This window comes from Paramisgurnus dabryanus, chromosome 3, assembly GCF_030506205.2.
Source record: "Paramisgurnus dabryanus chromosome 3, PD_genome_1.1, whole genome shotgun sequence".
Classification (NCBI taxonomy): domain Eukaryota; kingdom Metazoa; phylum Chordata; class Actinopteri; order Cypriniformes; family Cobitidae; genus Paramisgurnus; species Paramisgurnus dabryanus.
The window spans coordinates 30,604,654-30,619,653 of NC_133339.1; the positions used below are offsets into that span (position 1 = coordinate 30,604,654).

At 35.7% G+C, this 15,000-nt stretch overlaps 1 protein-coding gene and 1 long non-coding RNA gene across 2 annotated transcripts in view; one reads left to right on the forward strand and one right to left on the reverse strand.

Annotated features, from left to right (window-relative positions):
- The window catches only part of LOC135766543 (uncharacterized), a 7,225-nt gene extending 2,304 nt beyond the window's left edge, over positions 1-4,921 (forward strand). The window contains exon 3 of the long non-coding RNA XR_010541769.2: positions 1,582-4,921. This is a non-coding gene — a long non-coding RNA (uncharacterized lncRNA). The remainder of the gene's footprint in view (positions 1-1,581) is intronic.
- nsfa (N-ethylmaleimide-sensitive factor a) overlaps positions 4,546-15,000 on the reverse strand; it is a 24,137-nt gene continuing 13,682 nt past the window's right edge. The window contains exons 4-21 of the mRNA XM_065255635.2: positions 14,681-14,720; positions 14,419-14,585; positions 14,206-14,313; positions 13,421-13,496; positions 13,172-13,327; positions 12,668-12,867; positions 12,362-12,527; positions 12,181-12,255; positions 11,905-12,092; positions 11,680-11,775; positions 11,432-11,588; positions 11,220-11,353; positions 11,072-11,138; positions 10,906-10,985; positions 10,600-10,734; positions 10,163-10,276; positions 7,698-7,753; positions 4,546-5,643 (exon numbers count right to left, since the gene is read on the reverse strand). Coding sequence (XP_065111707.1) covers positions 5,622-5,643; positions 7,698-7,753; positions 10,163-10,276; positions 10,600-10,734; positions 10,906-10,985; positions 11,072-11,138; positions 11,220-11,353; positions 11,432-11,588; positions 11,680-11,775; positions 11,905-12,092; positions 12,181-12,255; positions 12,362-12,527; positions 12,668-12,867; positions 13,172-13,327; positions 13,421-13,496; positions 14,206-14,313; positions 14,419-14,585; positions 14,681-14,720 — 2,037 coding nt within the window. The 3' untranslated portion in view covers positions 4,546-5,621. The remainder of the gene's footprint in view (positions 5,644-7,697; positions 7,754-10,162; positions 10,277-10,599; positions 10,735-10,905; positions 10,986-11,071; positions 11,139-11,219; positions 11,354-11,431; positions 11,589-11,679; positions 11,776-11,904; positions 12,093-12,180; positions 12,256-12,361; positions 12,528-12,667; positions 12,868-13,171; positions 13,328-13,420; positions 13,497-14,205; positions 14,314-14,418; positions 14,586-14,680; positions 14,721-15,000) is intronic.

Sequence of the window (15,000 nt, forward strand, 5' to 3'; positions counted from 1 at the left end):
AGCTCTATTCAAATCAGAAAGCAGAAAGAGGGTTGAGATGGGGACCTGCTCACACAGAGACTGCATAGTCATGCTGTTTGTAATATAAATTGCTTGTGGTTTTGGAATGGTTTTCAGCCTCACCCATTCGAAGGACGCGTAACTGTTCTGCTCTTATCTTAGTATCCACATTAAACGTGTCACATTCATTACAACATTGCCAGCTGTTGCACAATGCTGATATGGTGGGGTGAAAAGCCAGCAGAACAGAGATCTGCTGTGTGTTTTATCATACTGTTTATTGGAGCTTGTAGGTACAGTTTATGGACAGTAAAATTTATATTTCACATTGAATGAATGCGTGATACTTCTTGTTGCATTTGTGCGTTTGACAGTGAAGCGTGGAGAGCAAGGTGTCCCAGAACAATGGAGACAAAATAATCGTTTTTCTTTCATATTTTAAAATGTCATGCAAGATTATTTACTGAATGTGAGAGAATAAAGATTTTCCTTTATATGTGCCTCCATCTCGTTTTCACTTTTTCAATTATTCACAGCTTTTAGACTGTCAGTCATGGTTGAGATGCTGCTGCATAGACTTCAATTTAAACCTATATGCTTTAATGCAATTTTAGCGATATTGTCTTTCATGCTTGACTGGCGCTATAGTGAATCAGCTGACCATGCAGTCTTTTCTCTGTCACGCTATCTTAAGAATCCTCACTCACTGTGTGCTGTATAGAGGAATGGCAAAGTGAATTGGGTTATGGGGTGTTACTTTGTTCATTAATTCACAGGAAGAGATCATTGCTCAGCATCCCATCACATAGATAAATCAAACTCTGTTCTGTTTTACACAATTAATTTCATAAACCTATTGGCTAGAGTTATCCAATGGCTGTCGGTGAGTCATGTTATTTAAAAAAAAAAACATACATTTATTGTTGGCTTAATATTATTTATTTTTTATTATAATTAGTTAATTTGCTTTATAAATCTGAATAGTACACTGTAAAAATTAGCTTATTATGCTGCTGGTTGCCAGTTACTTACTGTAGAAGATAAAGACTGAAAATGTTTCCAGTAAGTAACATAAATGTAAAATAGTAAGCTACTGGCAACCAGCTGGCAAAATACTATCATTTCTATAGAAATCTTTTACAGTGTAGAGTTTTAAACGCATTAGTGCACTTAAAAAAAAGTTATTTTCAGCCTGGTTCTGGGTCAAATCGGATGCAACCAGTTGGGTTTTAATTTAACCTATGCTGAGTTGTTTTAACCCAAAATGTTGGATTGTTTTTATATCAAATTTTCTGGGTTATTTTAATCCAAATGCTGAAAATAAGTTTTTTTTACCAGATATTGTTTGTTTCTTTGTCTCCTTACATTTATTTTTCATCTTTCAATGGTATTTTGTATTTTACTTGTTTTTAGTGTCTTGTTAGACATTCACCACCCATTCAGATTCAATTTATATTTGCATTTTTGAGTAAATTATACCAAAACATTTATATTTCATGTACGCAATCTAAAAGAATAAAGTGAAAATTTGCAAAATGTTATAAAACTCTTCATTGTTCTGGCTTTCATTTCTGGTTTTAGAAGATGCTTTCTCACCAACCCAGCTTACAATGAAGTGCACAAATCTGATCAGATTTGCCTGCGATCTGGCTGATTGAATAAAACATTCCCTGCTTTTCCGTGGGCTTCCCACTAGCAGGAAAATGAAGATTGAAGTAGAACATGTGGGGATTATGCAGAAGAGGACCAGAGAGCGGATCAGAGACAAGGGGAGGTCTCTGTCATAATAACCATATAAAATCCTTTTCCAGCTGATCCCATAAAAGCACATATCAAAGTCATCACTGCAGGGCAAAGCAGAGGCACATGAAAGTGTTCGACTCAGAAATCTCTTCTGAAGAAGTGCGTGTGTTTGGAAGCTATCTACAATTCAGCTTTACACCAATATAATTTTAATTTGCCCATGAGGAAATGGTTTGAAAACATTATGTGCAAAGAAGTGAAAATGGTTACATAATCACCTGTTTTCTTAACAGCGAGAGGCTAGTCCAAAATGAAATCACATAAATTGCATGTTCTCATTGATTTTATTTCACTGTGGGATGTGACATGCACAAAGATGTTAGAAATAACTACCATGCCTATCAGAAAAAAACAATTACAGATACATTTGTACTTGTACTGAAGTATTGTATCTGTATTGAATTCAACACCAAATCAAGGACAACCTTTCAAAACAATTTCTTTCTTAACTGAAAGTCGAACTCTTGAAGATGACTGAAAAGGAAAAATCTAATTCCCCAACTTGTGTGCGCTGTATAATAGCGTGTCCTTAAAATGCTTGTTCTTTCTGCTACGTTAAACATGCAGTGCATTTGAGGGCAGTTTTTTTCCTAACATAAACTATTCATTGTGCCTCATATTCTTATTTGTTAATGCTCATGTCTATAGAAGCATGACTTTATTTCTTAATAATCACATTTTACAGGTCCTTTTAACATTGCAAATGCTGCAAAAAGGCCAAATTTATGGTTTAAACCCTGGTGTAGATCAGGCTGGGGGATATGCCAACAAATATCTGTTTTTTGACAGTAGTCAGTATATGATTTGGACAGAACATACAAAATATTTGGTGCAACCTCCTACTTTTTATTATTTGAAAACATGTAAATGCAGCTTGAGGTGATGAAAGAGATTTGTTGTTAGTTGAAAGGTGTTATTTTGTTTAGTATTTGTTTTCTGACAACCAGACCAGATACAGATACAAGATACAGATTGGGGACTAAGTCATCATCCACTCCCATGTCTCTTTCCACACTTAATGTTTGGCTATGTTCGTAAAATGTATAGTTGTTTCTTCAAGTACACTCATTTTGAATATTTATTATTCATTACATCACCCAGCCCTACTGTAGGTGTGGTTTAAAAGAATGAGACATTCATGCTTCATGAGTAATGATTCACCATGCAAGAATACCTAATCTGTGCAAGTCCTGTCTCGCATGCTTAACAATCTTAACTCTTAGTCTTTAATTACACAAGGTTTGCGTGTGATTTTTACTAAAGAACAGTTAATATTTACACTAGAACATTTCTACACATCTGGACAAATTATATTATAAATAATAAACCAGATTCAAACTCTTCATTCCTAAACTATTATATAGTTCATGCCAGCTATTTGATAACTAGTTACTTGCAAACACACAGTAAGGCATCACAACAGCATATAGTTAAAGGAATATACACACTTATTCATATAAGTATGTGCACTCTCAAAAATCAATGGTACAAGAAGGTACAAAAGTGGTCACTACTAGAGCGGTACCTTTTCCAAAAGTACACTTTGTACCTTAAAAGTGCATATTGGTACCTCAAAGGTACACATTTGTACCTTAGAGGTACTGGTATGTACTTAAATAGTACATAAGACCTTTTAAAAAGTATACCGTCACAGTGACAGCTTCGTACCTTTATTTCTAAGAGTGTATATTGTACAAATAAGACGCCTACAGTGGTTTTCAATCTGGGGGCCGGGACCTCCAGGGGCGCCGCGAGATGGTGCCAGGGGGGGCCCAGTTTTATGACATTTTATGAAATACATTAATTTATCATGAATTCTGTGTAATTTAACCTAAAAAAATAAGGCTACTAACCAAAAGCTCTACTTTTTTGTATAATTTAATGTTTTTTTTATTATTAAAATGTTGAGTTTTAGAACAGTTTTTAGTCACAAATTTTCTTTGGGGGGCCGCAAAGGAATCCACCGTACACAAGGGGGGCCGCACGCTGAAAAAGTTTGGGAACCACTGCCCTAACCTATACCTAAACTTATGTACCACATACTGTATATGTATGAGGCAGATTATAAACACATCTGTTGTGTGATATCAAGAGGAAGAGAAAATGATAGTGTCCCCAGAAATACTTTTAGGGGCGGGGTATGCATGTTTGAGCTGCCTTAATTTAAAAAACCTCTTGCCCTGACATATAAGTGCCAATGTTTGTCTCAAGATGCACAGCAGTATTGTTTTTTGTAAGGTATGTTTGTAAAAACTACTTAAATGTCCTAATACAACTAAGGCCTAGTCCTGGATTAATCTAAAGCCTGTCTGAAAAACTGCCCTTAGTTTTAATACTGTCAGATAAAAGAGATAAGCCAACTATGAGACAGGGTGTTTAGGTTACTATTCCATTTCCTGCACATTGATCTGCTATTTATACAGATGTTAGTTTACACACACACAAAAAATGGCATAAAAAGGCACATAAAGCTAGTTAAATAATAAAACAAATGCAAATAAATGAACACACTGAACATTTAGAGCATTTCACATAGTATCATTATACTATGTTGCCACCATCTGGATAAAACATTAATTACATTTACAGTAATGTTTATATGATATTGACATAACAAATATTAATAAATAAAACAAACGTTTAAGCTACATAAGACTAGAGATCACTGTTGTGGTGGCTACACAAGCACAGCACTTGAAAGTGTCCACCACCACATCAAATAACAACACGCAACACTGGTCAGAATGTCTATGTTCTTGTTGTTTTTTTATTATTGCAGTAACACAATTTTGCATCTGGTCGCACATCTCCAAACGTCATAACAGATCATAGAGACCTGGACATCGAACACAGAAACCATTCAAAAAACAAGTGAATTAGTGGGCAGCCAGAAATCAATACCGAAAGCAACACTTTTATAAATAATAAATTCAGAAACAATATCTACACACACTATACACAGACAATACACTCACACAATTGAGATGACTCTTTTAGATGCACGCACTCGCACACATGCACACACACACACACACACACACACACACACACACACACACACACACACACACACACACACACACACACACACACACACACACACACACACACACACACATTCAGATTATCAATCCACTTGAACTGATCTCCAATATTAAATTCAATGATCTTCTCAATAAGCTTGAATCTTGAACACTGGTGTTTAAATAAAAATACATACAGTTGAGATAGTTTACATCCATATATTATATATATATACTGTATGTATTACAAGCTCTGACACCATAACCAGAATCTAAATTCAAATGAAAACAAATGAATTGTATGTTGTATATTAAACTATATACAAAATCATAAATATAACACTGTGATCTATATATTGTTTTCTTGTGTGTTACCACAATAAAATCACAAAGGCATGTTTCTGCGTATGCACACTACAGACAGCACAGCTTACGTTCACTGTATACACACTAACAGCATTCTTAAATCCTACTTACAGATTTCACACGTTGCAGGATATAGACCATCTATACTGTTTATATGTTCTGCATATAGCCACATATGTACATCTTTTTTTAGATTTTTTTACATATTCATGGCTTTTAATTTCAACATATTCATGTAAATAAACAGCTTACAGAAATATTACACAAAGCACAAGACAATATTTGATATCGTGGTTGGATATGAACGGAGACCGCAGGATGGTTCAGCGATCTCGGTCGGGTTATCAATATTGTGAGGGGCGGGGTTTTCTCGTAGTTGCCGAGGGAACATGCAGAGGGCGAATACCTCTAGAAGTCTTCTGTCTTGTGTTACTCGTAGAAACCACGGTCCCTGTAGAGAGACAGGTGGAGGGTGAGACGGTGCCGGGTATGTGCACTGAGATGGTGTAAGTGTGTGCGATTTTGCTTTGTGTTCTCTAACCCTTGATGTTTGATGTATGGAGAGAGTCCAAATTTACAGACAAACTCTGGCACACAGTGACTTTGATGGTTGCCATCTGAAAGTAAATAATTACCTTTGGCTGTTTATCTAAGATAGATGCTGCATGCACATTTCCACTGTCATTGTGCACGCCTGGTGCAAGTTTCGTATCTTTTATTTAAATGCACTTGCTCTAACACTCATATTGGAGTATTTAAATATTCAGTTTTAATCAGAATTTTTTTTAGGATTGAATCACTGGTACACGTTATCTGCAATGATTTGTGGGATTTTACCCTGGCATCTAAACTAGTCACTAACTTACAATTTATGGTGAATGATTTTGACTGTAATAATTATTTGATTTACATGAAATGCATGCGTGGGAACCATATGACCAGAAATTTTAACTGCAGTGTTTGACATATCCAGTAAACACATTCAGTCATCTCACAAACTAATATTTAAAGCACATACACTGCAAAAAAAATGACTTTCTTATGAAGTATTTTGTCTGGTTTTCAGTAAAAATATCTAAAAATTCTTAAATTAAGATGTATTTTCTTAATGAGCAAAATGACCCAAGAAAATAAGTCTAGTTTTTAGACAAAAATATAAACTTTGAGTAAATTAGTGCTTAAAACAAGCAAAAAAGATCTGCCAGTGAAATAAGAAAAGGTTCTTGAAATAAGATTACTTTTTTCATACACAAAATTTTTCTTAAACCATTAGCATTTTTTTGTTGTTGCTTGTTTTAAGCACAAATTTGCTTAAATTTAAATATTTATTTTTTTTGTCTAAAAACTAGACTTATTTTCTAAGGTCATTTTGCTCATCAAGAAAAAGCATCTTAATTTAAGAAATGTTAGATATTTTTCCTTAAAAAAACAAAACAAAAAAAACTGCAAAAAATTATTTTCAAGAAAAAATGTTCTTAGTATTTTGTTTTCAGTAAAAATATCTAAAAATTCTTAAATAAAGATGCTTTTTCTTGATGAGCGAAACAACCCAAGAAAATAAGTCTAGTTTTTAGACAAAAATATACACTTTAAGTAAATTAGTGCTTAAAACAAACAAAAAAAATCTGCCAGTGGAATAAGAACAATTTTCTTAATCCATTAGCAGTTTTTTGTGCTTGTTTTAAATTATATATATATATTTGTCTAAAAACTAGACTTATTTTCTTATGTCATTTTGCTCATCAAGAAAAGATATCTTAATTTAAGACATGTTCGATATTTTTACTGAAAACAAGACAAAAATACTGCTAAAAATTATTTTCAAGACAAAATGTTCTTGTTTTCAGTAAAAATATAAAAAAATCTTAAATTAAGATGCTTTTTCTTGATGAGCAAAACAACCCAAGAAAAATCTGCCAATGTGGTAAGCAAAAAAATCTTGAAAATTTTTATTAAAACATTAAATTCAAGAAAATTTGTTTAGCTTGTTTTATGCACAAAATCACTTAAATTTGATATTTTTGGTCTAAAAACTGGACTTATTTTCTTGGGTCATTTTGCTCATCAAGAAAAATCATCTTAAGTAAAGAATTTTTTAAAATTTTTACTGAACACAAGACAAAAATACTAATAATTTTTTTTCTTGAAAATCCTTTTTTTGCAGTGAACTAATACATGAATAACAGAGATCAGGTTCTGGCTAGTATGGAGTTTCTACAGGACACTAGTTTACAGGGTCTGTCTCTCTTTAGGATATGGGAACTCCAAAGCCTATTCTGGCATACTCCAAATACTGAACACTCCTCTATCATATGACACCCTTACCATCAAACTTCATGGGTCGAGCCCATGCTGACGTTAAATTCGGATGTGATTGCTTTCATCCAACCTGTCAATTAACAAATTAAAATACAAGCAAGCTTAATGCCAATGCACGGCAGATTTCTTTCTAGCCTCCAGAGACGCTGGATTTTGTTTTTCACAAACATGATGGTGAGTACTCACGCTCCCTCTTCTTTCAGCAGAGACAGGAACTTGCTTACTCTGTATGCTTGATCCATCTAGAGAGAGGAGAGTAAACAGCAGCTTCTATAAATAAACGCTTTCATGGCTGGGTTCTCTATGCAGCTCTGTCACAAGATATAGTGAGTATGTAACATGTTTTTTATCTGTGCAGGACATCGCATAAAGCGACTATTCACAACATATAAAAAATGAATGAATTATTTAGATGCCCTTTTAAAGGTGCATATTAGAAAGGCTCTCAGGCTCATTAAATTGCTGATCCACACCTCCCCGCATTAAGAGATTACTGCAGCTGCATTTAAAGATGAAAAGTATTGATGGATATTCTCGGTATGCAAATCACATAGGGGCAGTTTCCCGGACAGGGATTAGACTAGTCCTAGACTAAAACTGTAAACAACTTACACTGACATATCTTAAAATACATCAGTACTCTTTGTTTTTCTTCAAAATGCACACAAGTAATGTTTTTATTAAGGCATGTTTGTTAAAACTAGTTATATTTTCTAATTAAACTAGAGCCTAGTCCTGATTTAAGATAATCCCTGTCGGGGAAACCACCCCCTTATGTTTACAAGTTGCTAGTAGTCAGTGATGCGCATTTGTTTCTATGGAAAATGTTCTGGCAGGGGTAAAAATAGAGAACTGAATAACAACATGAACATTACACACTGATCTTTAAACAATTTTGTATACATGTATAAGAGAAAGTTCATCACTGATTTATTTACACCGCAAGACCATTTAGGTAATGTAAAAGAAAGCTGAAATAAAATACAGTATAAAATATATCATGATATGATATGAGCTTATTAAAGGTATAGTTCACCCCAAAATGATCATTTTATCATAAATCACCCCTATGTCATTCTAAACCACCAAGTGCTCCGATTGTTTTCAGAACACATTTTTAGATATTTTTGGCATCTGTCTGTCCCATTGACTTCAGTTAGTTTCACAATCCGTTTCCCAGAAAAGAATGAAAGACATCGCTAAAAAGGTCCATGTGCCATCAGACGTTCAATAATAATATTATGAAGTGACGAAAACACTTTTGTGAACAAAGAAAACAAAACGAACGATTTTATTCTACAATTTGTTCTCCTCCTGCGCGTTCATGAGCAGATTGTGGCGCATGCTGCTGACGTCACCAACCGACGTAGTTGCCAGTACAGACACAGAATACACTGGCAAGTAATTTGCCCATTTATATGGGCTTTTTAACTATTGTTTACAATGTTTTCATAATGGCTTAAAGGGACATATCATGAAAATCTGACTTTTTCCATCATAATTGGGTCCCCAGTGCTTCTATAAACCTAGAAAATGTGAAAAAGATCAACCCAGTAAGTTTTTTTGGTAAAGAAAAGTTTTGGTAAACCATTCTCTGCAAGCATGTGAAAAAATAGGTCATTGAAATTTGGCTTCCCTTGTGATGTCAGAAAGGGGGTAATAATGCCCCTTAATCTGCACTATCCAACTACGCCACTGCCATTTAAAGCAGAGATCAGCTCATTTGCATTTAAAAAGACACACCCGAAAACGGCACATTATTGCTCACACCTACAAAGTGGCAATTTTAACATTTAATAATAAATATTCTTTATGTTATTTTGAGCTAAAAAATTCACATACACACTCTGGGGACACTAAAGATTTATATTACATTTTAAAAAAGTCTTGGGAAATGTCCCCTTTAAATAAAAAAGCGGATAAAAACAAAAACATTGGCAACTACTTCGGCAGGTGATGTCAGCATCATGCGCCGCCAATCTGCTTATGAGCGTGCAGTGAACAACCAAGGAGGAGAAGAAATTATTGAATAAAAACTTTTGTTTTGATATCTTTTCGGACAAAAGTGTTCTTGTAGCTTTTTGGCGATGTCTTTCATTCTTTTCTGGGGATAAGACTTGTGAAACTAACTGAAGTCAGAGGGACGGAGAAGCCTTCCAGTTTTCATCAAAAATATCTAAAAATGTGTTCTGAAGCAATCAAAACACTTGGTGGTTTAAAAATTATCATTTTGGTGTGAACTATCCCTTTAAAACTGTATTGATAATTATTATCAAAATTATTATTTTAAGGATGCTAAAATATGTTTTAAATGAGTTTTAAACACCATACCATACTAATGTGGCTAAGGCTTTTAAAATGTAATTCATTCACATTTATAATGTGACCAGTTGACTTGTAATGGCCTATATGTGACCCTGGCTGTGAAAACCCAGCATATATATATGTATATATATATAATGTTCTTTACATTCATATCTTTATACCATCTGAGTAAGGCCCTGCCAAAGTTCAAAGATCAATGAAATCAATTGAAATAAAACTGATGTCCCTAATTTCATAATAAGATGGAGACTTTAACCTAGATTTCACAGACAGTGTCATATATGGTATTTACAAACATAATGAAAACAGTCTAATATATAGCTTACCTGCAGAGACATCTCAATAAGCATGAGAAGCTTCTTGACTCCAATCCAAACTCTTTTCCCCTTTACATGCTGGGCAATAGTGCTTCTCTCAGCATCTGTGAAGCTGCCCAGGAGCTTGTAATCAACACAAAATAACAAGATTAATATGGTAAGCTTATGATTTTTATAAATGTAAGAGTAACATGTTTGTAGCGTGTGATTAAACAGCACCATCTGTTGGATATACTATAGTACTAAAACAGCATAAAATAAACATGTGTCCTGCTCCTGGAGGGCCAATGTCCTATTTAAACAAACCTGAACCAGTTAATTTGTTTGATTGGGGACTTTGCGGGACTGCAGCCCTCCAAAAGCAGGACTGGGCACATTTGAAGTAGAATGTGAAAATCAAACCAAACTGTAAAATGGCTTCCTCTTTAGACAATGATGTATCTCACCTCTAAAGCTTCAACCAGGTGTTCCCCGCTAGAGATGTTTTGCACATGGATGGTGGTGCTGAACGCATCCAGCATCTCCATTTCTTGCAGCACATCCTTGCGGCTGGTGGTACCAATGATCAGCAGCTTTCGACCCTTTAGAGAAAAATTATATGTTGTAACTATTGTTTTTTTTTTACAGCTCCACTGATGCACAAATGCAGAGTGGATCGAATGTACCTTTAAAGCATCGTTACTCACTTTTTGTTTTCAGATGCAAAAATGTAATGTAAACATCAAAGCATCTCCTGTGGTATGAGTACTCACATGTGGTGGAATCTTCTTCAGCAAAACCAACAGGGCCTGAAGGACCAGATTGGAAAAGCGCGGACCAATCGGCACATAATCTGTTTCATCACACAAAAACCGTCTCATTCATTTCATTAAACACCAAATTCTTTAAACAAATACTGAATAATTACAAAAATCAAACCTAATAGGCGCTCAATGTCATCAATCACAATACAGCTGAGCTGAGACTTGTAGGCATCATCAAAGATCTGAGTGAGGAGAACAATCGTTTTAATAACATTGATATATTACATTTCAATTCATCATGATGAGCACATACTGCCACAAACCTTCTTGATGGCCTGGCATTTGGCGATCTCAGAGAAACCAATCATCTTATCTGGAGAACAGATCTTAATGAACGGAAACTGTGAGTCCTCTGAGATCTTAGCAGCTAGGGCCGTTTTGCCACTGTGGGGAGGTCCTAACACACACACAGGTAATGTGAAGGCCAGGCACACATATAAAAACTGCTAACATTATATCCAACAGGACAACTAACCCTCAAGAAGCATGGACACCAGTGGTGTACGATCACTGTTTTTGGTCTGCTGTACCAGCAGCTCTCCATCTTCAAGCACTCGGGTGACTGGATCCCCCCACTTAATGATGCCGTTCATTATATAACTTGAATAATCTTCCTGGTTGGTGCCGAAAGCCTAACAAAGAGCAAAATGATATGAGATTACCGTTTTAAAATATAAAGATATGAAAGATTTAACATGACTTAATCATGATGGACACACTTACAGGTTTAATGTCATTATTCAATGACGCCATAAAATCTGTCCGTGTGACCTGGAGCTTCTCTGCTGTCTCCATGTCCACCTCTACAGTAGATGTGGCCTGAAACGGACAATTCAACGCAGGTTTAGAGCAGGTAATGGTTACACCTGGAGTGTGGCTATAATTTCCTTTCTATTCATGCTGTACAGCTACGTGTACTATCACAGTGCGTACAGAACAGCATCTCACCTTAATGTGGCGGTTCATTGCAGTAGACTGGGCGGCTCTAACCAGGCCCTCCAGTTCTGCTCCACTATAGTTTTTGGTCTCAGCAGCGAGCTCTTTAACATCCACATCAGATGAGAGCAGATTAAACTCTCGCATCTTATTTGTGTGTATGTTCAGGATCTGAACACGGCCCTTCTCATCCGGCAAACCTGAGTGATATCAGACAGATACAGAGGTGACATCAAACAATGATTTAGAGAGTTACGTATCTTCTGTTGAATAGAGATAAAGTCGTACCGATCTCCATCTTTACTTCAAATCTGCCGGGTCTCATTAAAGCTTCATCAATCAAGTCAGGACGGTTAGTCATGCCTTTCCGACAAAACAAAGAAAAGAAAGAAGAATGATATAAGTGGTTAGAACCTTAAATATAATAGCTTGTAACAGCATGCATAAATGTGACTTTATAACTATTCACCTATGACGAGAATGTTGTTCAGCTGCTCAACTCCATCGATTTTTGATAGAAGCTGGTTCACAACTGTGTCATGCACACCTGTGCTGCCAGCACTTGTGCCACGCTGCTTACAGATGGCATCCAGTTCATCAAAGATAATGATGTGGAGGCCACTGTTTGCACCAAGCTGCAGAGAACAAAAACAGGCAATAATAATAATAGTGAGATAAAGCAAGATAAAGAAAAGCGTATGGGATAGTATAGCATACTTCAGTACAATTAAGCATTGTAGAGGCAGTATTTAAGGCTGTGGGTTTATCATCTCACCCTTTTTTGTTCTTCCTCAGCATCTGCAAACAGCTTCCTTATATTGGCCTCAGATTCACCCACGTATTTGTTGAGGATTTCTGGACCATTCACGATCTTTGGCTCTCTGGCATTTAGCATCTTACCAATCTGCCTGGCCATCAGGGTTTTTCCGCAGCCAGGAGGACCAAAGAGCAGAATGCCTTTCACATGTTTGCAACCTGATGAGCAGAGGAGACAGCTTATATATCAACAAGTTATAACAAGCACTATTGATAGAAATTTGTACATGATAAATTTATATAAACTCAAAATAAAACTCAGCTTGAGCCAGGACTAGACCTTAGTTTAAATAGAAAATATTACTAGTTTTAACAAACATGCCATTACTTGTGTGCATTGATGTATTTTAAGATATGTCAGTGCAAGTTGTTTTGAGTTTGGACTAATCTAATCCCTGTCCGGGAAACCGCCCCATAACGTATAGCTAACTAACAACAAAACATTACTGATATCAAAGCGTACCCATCTGCTCCACAATGTCAGGAGGGAATACTCGGGAAGCGAAGGCTCTACGGAAAATATCCGAGAACTCTTTGTCAAGACCGCCGATGCCCATTTTCTCAAAGTTCCAGTCTGGGTTAATTATGGCTTGACGGGACTCCTTGGTTTTGGCCTTGCCTGGTAAACGGAGGAATAAATAACAAGATTCAGTTGTAAACAGACATGAGCTAGCATAGAAACTCTTATTTTTTTTAACCTTGTACAACTTACCAACTAGAGTAAGAGATGAACTCTCTGACTTTTCAAAAATCACCTGACTGTTTCCAACCAGTAGACCGATCTCAATCTGTGAAAAATAGATCATGAAAATTGAAGAGCAAGTTTTACATGTTTTCTTGTAAATGAGCATTTTTTATCTGACTCTTAAGGGATTCTGTCATCAAACCGGTATTTCTGTGGTAGAGCATTGCACTAGCAGCGCAAAATGTTATGGGTTCGAAACCAAGGAATATATGTTAATAAAAATTTATACTTTGTAATGCACTGTAAGTCACTTTTGTAGCATCTGTCGAATGCCAAATAAATAAAAATATCATTATATCATTGTTGACAGAGGTGGGGTGTTGTTTAGTGGCTTTTTGCCTCAAAAAATTATATATTTAAAGCAACACTAAAGAGTTTTTGCTCTTTGCTCCCCCTACAGGTTGGAAGTGGAATTGTCCATTACCACTGTCGTAAATAATTTAGCATACTGCAGCAAAGCTGGCTCTGATTGGATTGTAGGTCTGCCGTAAAGCAAGTTTTTGTAGTTTTCACTCGAACTACAGGACCGCGACCGGACGATTGGAAACTTCTTTAGTGCGGTTTTGGCCGATAGAGGGCTGCAAAGCGAATGTGAAAGTGCCATTCACCCGGTTTCGAGTGGAACTTTTTTGGAGCGTTATTTTAAGGTAAAAAAAACTCTTTGGTGTTACTTTAAAAATGAAATAGTAGCAGGATAAGTGATGTATACAATTTTCATTTGTCTAAAAAGAGGGAAAAAATCGAACAAGAACCTTTTGCTTTTTTCCAGATCCTGGTTCTCCTTTCAGTATGCTGGAGTCCATAGCCTCAATGTCCTTTATAACAAGCCCAAAGAGCTTGTCACAGAAACTGAAGACCAGCTATGACAGATAATACCGGGGCAAAAAAATGAAAATCAATTATTTTAAAAATGAAACATCACATAAACTTACATTTCACTTTTGTTTTTGCAAAGTAACTCTAACCTGCTGTCCCACACTAAAACTCTGATTATTAAAATGTTGGATAAACTCAGTGGCCATTTTGTCTGAATCGTAGGGACTTGAGTCAGTGCTCTTCTTCTGCAGGAAGTCAATTTCAACTGTTATGGCTCCAGTACACTGCTTGGATTTGTCGAAGTTGTAAGTCGCAACTGAAAGGACAAAAATAAACATATATCACTGACCATCTAAATATTTGTTTTAATGTATTTAACACAAAAATAAATTTGTTTTTGTTGCAATTCACCTTCTATTTCTTGTCCGATGGACAGGCCTGCCCATTTTCGCTGTAGTTGAAAGAAAAAAGAGAATAAAAATTAAATCAAATATCCACAAAAATCCAGCAAGCTATAAGATCTGGTTTTCTAGATGTTGTAGATTTTAGATTAGTATAAACTTCCAAGATAGTTTAGGATGGTCTATAATATTTCATATAAGGTGCATGTTGGCCTAGCAAAACCTTATAGACGGTTTCATCGGACAAACGTCTGTTGTCGCAGTTAGACATGGGATGAAACTTAAAGAAACAGTATTTAGGATTGTGGCCAAAACTGGTACTGCAATCAC